Source organism: Urocitellus parryii, chromosome 15 (assembly GCF_045843805.1).
Source record: "Urocitellus parryii isolate mUroPar1 chromosome 15, mUroPar1.hap1, whole genome shotgun sequence".
NCBI lineage: Eukaryota > Metazoa > Chordata > Mammalia > Rodentia > Sciuridae > Urocitellus > Urocitellus parryii.
The window spans coordinates 11,160,967-11,168,328 of record NC_135545.1 but is presented as its reverse complement, the minus strand read 5'-3'; the positions used below and the strand labels follow the sequence as shown (position 1 = coordinate 11,168,328).

General features: G+C 54.5%; 1 protein-coding gene across 2 annotated transcripts; it reads right to left on the bottom strand.

Moving 5' to 3' along the window:
* Positions 1 to 1,133: 1,133 nt before the first annotated feature.
* Cd79a (CD79a molecule) lies at positions 1,134 to 4,344 on the bottom strand. Of its 2 annotated transcripts, none has more exons than XM_026403877.2 (5): positions 4,266 to 4,344; positions 2,575 to 2,868; positions 2,216 to 2,334; positions 1,594 to 1,662; positions 1,134 to 1,445 (listed from the first exon to the last, which is right to left on the bottom strand). In XM_026403877.2, the coding sequence occupies exons 1-5, from the start codon at positions 4,342 to 4,344 to the stop codon at positions 1,332 to 1,334; spliced, it is 675 nt and encodes a 224-aa protein (XP_026259662.1). In that variant the 3' UTR covers positions 1,134 to 1,331. The 2 variants fall into 2 exon arrangements, with proteins under 2 accessions (XP_026259662.1, XP_026259663.1); XM_026403878.2 differs by having other exon boundaries at positions 2,686 to 2,868.
* Positions 4,345 to 7,362: the final 3,018 nt, after the last annotated feature.

The following is a 7,362-nucleotide window of genomic DNA, read 5'->3' as shown; positions in this document are numbered from 1 at the left end:
CCCGGCTCTGTCTGTCTGTCTGTCTGTCTGTCCGCGCGCAGCCGGCGGACTCCCCGGTCTTCGCACCTCCTGCCGGGTCCCGCCTCGCCGCGCCCACGGGCGGGGGCCGGGATGAGGCCCGCGCCGGGGCAAGGGCAGCCTCCCCTGCTCTCAGTCTCCGTGTGCCCTTGCTCTTCCTCTTTCTTCGCCCCTCTGAGCGTCCGCCTTCTGTGTCCTTGTCCCCTGGTCCCAGTCGCTCACTCCCTCTCCCGTGGGGTCTTTCCCTCCCTGGCCTGTTGATTGACCCTACTGTTCCTCCTCTGTCCCTCTCCCCCTTATAGCCCTTCTCTCTCCCTCTCTCATCTTTCTGCATCGCTGTGTCCTACCCCCAATTTTCTTTGCTTTCTCTGACAGTCTCCCTGGCCAGCCTCTCCGTGTCCTCCTGTCCAGTTTGCGGTGGACCGTCTTTCCTTCTGTCTCTTCCTTGCTGTCTCTCTTGCCCCCTCCTTATGCCTGTGCCTTGGATTCCCTGGGTCCCAATCATCCCTTCTTCCCTCGCTGGCTCTCCTGACTGCCTCTGTACCTCTCTGCCTCTCTCCTTACTTCAGTGACTGGGTTTCACAGCCTGTCACTTCCCCCTGGGTTTCTTCCATGTCCTCCCTTCGCAACAAGCCCCACAGTACAGTCCACTCTTTCCAGAGCTTAAAAAGGCAATAAAAAAAATGTGGTAGCCATGATACCCCTTCCATTTACCCCCTTTGCTTGGGGACAGGGGAGGGCTGAGGCACTACAGGGGGCCAAACCAGTCCTTTTGTGGGGGTGGGGGCTTTGCCAGGAGACTTCCTGTTCTGGGGTTAGGGGGGGTGGCCAGGTCTGGCTACCTGGTCCAGGTGTAGGGAGTGGGCAGGGCATGGCTTGGGCCCAGAATACCGGGTCTGAAGGAGAAGGGGGCTTAGGCCTGGACTCCTGGGTCCCAAGGAAGGAGGGGGTGCATCCTCATGAGATCCATGACTCCTGCCAAGATCTGCAGTTGGGAAGGATTTATTATCACTAAGTGGCCATGACAGATCCGGGAGGAGGGGGTGACACTAACGAGGCTGTTGTAATCAGCTCCCCTAGAGGCAGCGATTAAGGGCTCATTACCCGCTGGGGAGGGAGCCTGGGAAAGGCAACAGGGGAGGGCTGGGTTAGTGGGGGAGGGCAGCCTCCAGGGAAGAGTGGGACACTCCAAGGGGGAAGATGACTCAGGAAGCTCCCAGGAAAGAGGAGAGAACATTCCAGGAGAGAAGCTGGAGTTGGCTGCTCAGAGCAGGCAGGATAGGTCTGGCAGGGTTCCTGTGCAGAGGGAGGAGTCACGGCTTCTCCAGTTGGACATCTCCGATGTGGAGGCTGCCCACGTCCTGGTAGGTACCCTGGAGGCCCCTGGAGATGTCCTCATACATGGAGCAGTCATCGATGTTCAGGCCCTGGAGGGACACCATGGGGCCAGGGACATCAGTACCCTGACACCTGGGATCCCTGCCTCAGTCAACCCCAGGGAGGGACCCCTTGCAGGGATATGTTGGCAGGACCCCCAACATACGTATTCCTGCCCTGTCCCCACCGTCCACTTACTTCATAAAGATTTTCATCTTCATAGTCATCCTGGGTGTCCACCCCAAACCTTTCATTCTGCCAGCGCTTCTGTGGGGGTTTGAGTGGGTGGTAGGAGGAGTGAGTAGGAGGAGATGGTGAAGAATTTTTCAGACCCTCCTGGATGCCAATAGTATTTTTCCAGAAAGGGTATGGGACATGCCCAAGGCCATGTATAAGCTATGTGACAGGTCTCTCTGGGGTAAAAGCTAGTGTCCTTTTGACTGTCTCCACTGCATTATTATTCTTCAGGATTGACAACCACAACAATAACAGTAAATAATAATAGTTGTGCTGTGGCCTGCAGAGACGAAGTGGCAAGGACAGAGTGACGACACAAGTCCTGTGTACCTTGCTGTGGGCTACATCTGCAGGGGACTGCACTTCTGGGTGCAGGCAGGAGGATGAGAGACCCTGGGTGCGTGAGCATCTCTCTAAGGAGGAGCAGTGGGGACACAGTGAAAGGGGAACAATGAGAACGACCCTCTAGCCCACACCACTTAAAATGCTCTTGTTGTGTTAGTTCATTTAACCCGCATCTCCCCAGAGAGGTGCATGTTTTCATTCTCCCAAGCTTTGGGGGACGGAACCCTGGGGGTCTCACCCTGAACAACAGCAGTGTCCCCGGCACCACAGCACAGAACAGCAGGATGATGCCCTCGGCTGTGATGATGCGGTTCTTGGTGCCCTCTCCCATGTCCAGGAAGGGTCTGGGGGGTGGCTCTGTGAGGAGGGGTTGCTGCTCAGAGCCTTGGCACCTCCTGTCCCCCAGCTCCTTCCTGGTCCTCTCCCTCCCCCGGCCAGGCCCAGAACCCCTGAGTCCCGGAACCGCAGGTGCGAACATCAGTCACTGTGTTCATCCAGTTCCAAGCCCATGACAAAGGCACTGGCTCTATCCCCATTTCACAGATGAGGAGAGTGGTGTCCTAGCCGGGTGGTGGGGGACAGGGCGAGGCTACTCACCTCGAATACGCAGGTAGGTACCGCAGGAAGACATTGATTGTCCATTATCTTCCACTCGGCACTGGTACACGCCCCCGTGGCTCTTGTTCACTTTTGGAATGGTCCACTCGCCCTTGGAGCCTTGGCCGGAGCCCAGGAACTGGGGCGGATAGGAGTGGTTGCCCTGGATGATGAGCCACCAGGTGACATTGGGCCTGGTGGCATTGTTCTTGCACTGGAGTCGGGCCTCGTCCCCCAAGCTCACTGTCACAGATGGTGGGCCCCCATGCACCCACAGGGCCTGGCATCCAGGGCCTACAGAGAGGTGGGTTGAGTCAGGGACTAGGGGTGGGGATGCAAGCCCCCGGGAAGCTCCAGCGCCCCTGGAGCACGGCCCCTCCCTGCTCACCCACTTTGGGCTTTGGCCTCTTCAAATTCTGACTTTTGAGTGTTTGATTTCCTAGGACTAAAGTGTCCCTGCCTAGACAGCTCCTCCCAGAGTCAGTGCAGACAGCAGCGCAGCCCAAGTCCTGCAGGTGCGTGTTCCCATCCGCAGTCTCAGGCCAGCCCTGCGCCCAGCACTTGACCCAGGGTAACCCCATGGCAGAACCTCTACTGAATGTGGGTGGGGGGCCGCTGAGGCCGAGGAGTGAAGGGGGTTGTCCAGCATCAGCAAGGTTGGGGCTGTTCGAGTGGCTCTGGGGCTCAGACTCCCAGTTCCCTAGGCCTGTCCCTGCCTGGCACCCGGCAAACAGTCTTGGCCTGCCTTGGCTTGTGAGCCTGGACCTGTCCCCAATTCTCTGTAACTTGAAAGTGTCAACCTAGGGGGCCTGGGTGGGTTTATTCCTTCCCCTGGGCCCAGGATTGGGAGGCGGCATCCCAGGGTGGAGACAAAAGTGTCTCAGAGGGAGGCAGGGGTGGCCCAGTGGCCACAGTGGTGTCTACTCTGGCCCCCTCCGGAAGCCCCAGCTCTCAGACTCCCCAGTTGGCTCCACTGGGCCAGATCCCCGTCATGTCATCTGGAGGTAGGAGGAGGAAGGTGGGAAGTGGGGAAGACAGATGAGTTGGGGAAGGAGGTGAGCAACCTCAACCTCGTGGTCACTGGCTTCAGACTCAGACGTGAGCTCCAGTCCTGTTCCTAGGGTCACTGGGGAGAGTGACCCTCCTCTCTGAACTCCTCAGTCAGTGTTCTCACAGCCCTTGCCAGCTGGCCTTGGGTGGGGGACGGGGAGGAAGGCGGGACTAGAGATGAGGCATGCCCTGCCCTCCCCCCACCCCACTTGCCCTCCCCCCGCCCCCCTCACTGAGAAGGGGCTGCCTACACAGAGGGCAACTTTCATTTAGGGTAGAGGAGAAGATGTTTGCTCCCCTTTGGCTCTTAGTGCCACCCCCAAGTCCCCTTCCTGCCCGCAACTATGGTGTTCAATCAAGAGCCACCTTAGTTCCTCATTTTGACTTGTGGGGACAAGCAGGGGGAGGGGGCCTTCTAGGTCCTCCCTCCCTCCATGGGACTGTGGATGCCCAGTCCACTTCGCGAGCCTCCTCCAGGCTGACTGTGGCCCAGGTTGGGCCAATAGCTGTGATTTCTGCAGGGGTCTTCCCCAGCTCCCCCTCCGCTGGCCCCCTCCCTGCCCCCACTACCTGCGCCTGTCCTCCGGCCCCCGCTGGCCTCCTTCACCCCTTCGCACAGCACCTGCCCTTTGGCCACATACCCAGGCAGGCTGCGGACAGCAAGAAGAGGCCGCAGATGGTGGCAGGCAGAGCTGGAAGGACTCCTGGACCCCCAAGCATCTTCTCCGAACTGGTAGGTGAGTCGTGCTGCAGCAGTTTTGGGGTACCAGATTCCACTTCAAACCCCGCCCCACTTCCTGCCCTACCCTGCCGGAGATGGGCTCCACTGGTCTTCACTGCTAGGCCTCCTGACTGCCGGCCTGGGGGCAGCCCCTGCCCCTTTGCTTCAGGCTGGTAGCAGCTGCCCCAGAGTAGGGAGAAACTACTTTCTGCACCTGCAGTGGCTGCAGTTCCCCTGAGGCGTGGCTGCTGGGTGGGGGCAGAGGCTGGTTCAGGCCTGGCTCAGCACTGGGAGGTCTGGGGACAGAGGCTTGAGGGAGCCAGAGTTCAGGGTGCTGGTGCCGGCTGCTGGCAGTCTGTGTGGTGGTTCTGAGCTCCGCTTCTGTCTGCTCCTTGACCTTGGGCAAAACTTGTTCCCCTCTGAGCTTGTTTCCGTACTTCTCGGGGCTGGGAACGAGGATTTTCCCTCTTCTGAGTCTTGGCTATTTTTTTTTTTTTTTTTCAGTACTAGGGATCAAACCCAGGGCCTCGCTCATTCTACGCCAGAGCTCTGTCACTGAATTGCACCTCCAGCCTTGGCCTTGGCATCTGTAAATCCACAAGTTGAGGAGCAGAGGATCTCCGTGACACTGTGACATGAGACGCTGTGCCCAGCACCCAGGAGTTAGAACCATATGAGCACTTTACTAGAGTTCTTTTTTGGGGGGCGGGGCGGAGGAGTACCAGGATTGAATTCAGGGACACTGGGTCACTGAGTCACGTCCCAGCTCTGTTTTGTATTTTATCTAGAGACAGGGTCTTATTGGTTGCTTAGCACCTCGCTTTTTTATTGGAGTTCTTTTACATGGGTCTTCCCACATGGGACAACATAGGTCATTCGCCACTTTACAGAGGAGGAAACTGAGGTCCTGAGAAGGGAGGTTATCACTTTCCCGTTGTCATACAGTCTAGGAGTGATCTTGAGGGATTCAAAGGCATCTTTTTGTCCCAGGTTTTTTTGAGCCTGTCATGCTTAGCCAGGGAAATGAGGTTTGAGTAGGGAAGGAGGGAGTTGATGAGATACTTGTGAACAATTAGGGGACCCATGTACACATACACACACACACACACACACACACACACACACACACACATACAGAGAGAGAGAGAGAGAGAGAGAGAGAGAGAGAATTCATGCTGGGTGCAGTGGTGCATACTTGTAATCCCCACGACTTTGGAGGCTAAGGTAGGAGGATCACAAGTTGGAAGCCAGCAGCCTGGGCAATTTTGCAAAAAAAAAAAAAAAAAAAAGTGGGAGCTGCAGATGGAGCTCAGTGGTCAGTGGTAGAGTACCCCAAATTCAATCTCCAGTGCTGAAAAGAGAAAAGATCATGGCAGGGAGATTTTATTAGCAAAAATCTAGAGGCAATCCAAAAAGTCATTTACAGGAGAGTGGATTCACAGGTTGTGACAGTCAACCAACCAAATACCACAGAATAGGGGAAGCGTCAATAGGCTGCCTCTCAAATAATGCGAGGATGAGAAAAAAATTTAGCGCGATGCAGTTGACTTGTTTTCAAAAGGCAAAACAACACTGGGTACTACTTTAGGATACAAGCCTGTAAAGGAGGTTTAGTCCCACATAAGGTGACAAATGCCCAGTTCTGAGAGGGGTTACTTCTCAGGGAAGAAAGGAGGACAGGGTTGGAGCACACAGAGGACTTGGCCAGTTTGGGTCTTATTCCTTGTGTTTCATTTTTGGTTTGTTTCTGTGGTGCTGGGAGTGAACCCAGGGCCTTGTGCACACATGACATGTGCTCTACCACTGACCTGCACTGCCAGACCCTCTTGTGTGGTCTCTTAAGCTGGGTGGTAGGTGTGTGGGTGGCTGTTATGTTGTTATGGATACTCTTTTGCATGCCTGAAGTATTTAATTTTTTAAAATATATTTTTAGTTGTTGATAGACCTTTATTTTATTCATTTATATGCGGTGCTGAGAATCGAACCCAGTGCCTCACACATGCTAGGCAGGTGCTCTACCATTGAGCCATAACCCCAGCCCATATTTAATAATTTTTTAAAAAAATGCAACTGTCACCCACAGAAGAGCCTGGGCTTCAAGAATCCAGGATTCTGTGACTTGATCTCAGTTCTGCCAACTCACTGGTCATCTGAGCCTCAGTGTCTTCTCTTATAATATGGGTACAATTCCTGTTTGTGAAATGCACGAATATTATGAAGGTAGCTCCTAGGACAAGGTTAGTTCTTTTCTGTTTCTAGAGACCTGCCCTCTTCCTTCCAGAGGCCCAGATGTTCTGTTGGACCCCTGTTGTCACTGAATAGCAGGTTATCAGCCCCTCTATGCTTCAGTCCCTCCTTCTAAGGCCTTCCCAGGAAGAATCATGGGTCCAGAGCTGGAAGCCCTAGGAATTCATATTTTTCAGCGTCTTTCAGAAGCTGTTTCCAGGCCATTGGCTGCCCCCTAGCGGTTGGATAGGCAAAGCTGCAGGATTTCAGGCACATGGTCCAATTTACTTAGTACCTCTTTCTGGTGCCCCACCCTGTACAGACCAGATGCCTATATTAGCTCTGGGAAGTGTTTTTATCCTTGGTGGACAAAAACAAAAAACAAGATTCCAGAACTGGATGTTGACTGGTCTGGGGTCATGCCAGGGAGTGTAAACGCTTGTACCTCATTTTCTCAGCTTTTTTTCTTCTGATAGTGCTGTAGCAGGACAAAGCTGGTAGTTTGGGTTCAAATGGCTCTGTCACCCTCTAGCCATAGGACATCTCACAAATTACCTAATCTGTGACTGATCTTTCCTGCCTCCAGTATATAGCACTTGGGTGTACAAAATATTCTGAAGTACCTGGTGGTAATATTGTTTATTCAGTACCAATCTTTCAGCAGACCTCTAAACTGGGAGGGGTGGCAGCTTCATCTCCCACATGGTGCGGGAGCTGTAGGTTGTCCATCTTAAATGCAGTCAACTGTCTACCAGGAATGCTGCCAAGCTTTATGACTATCTTGCTGAATC

Coding starts and splice junctions, on each gene's coding strand:
- Cd79a (XM_026403877.2), bottom strand. CDS start 4,344: ATGCTTGGGGGTCCAGGAGTCCTTCCAGCTCTGCCTGCCACCATCTGC. Junction 2,869..4,265: donor GCTGTCCGCAGCCTGCCTGG/GTATGTGGCCAA, acceptor ACCTCTCTGTAG/GCCCTGGATGCCAGGCCCTG. Junction 1,446..1,593: donor AAGATGAAAATCTTTATGAA/GTAAGTGGACGG, acceptor GTGTCCCTCCAG/GGCCTGAACATCGATGACTG.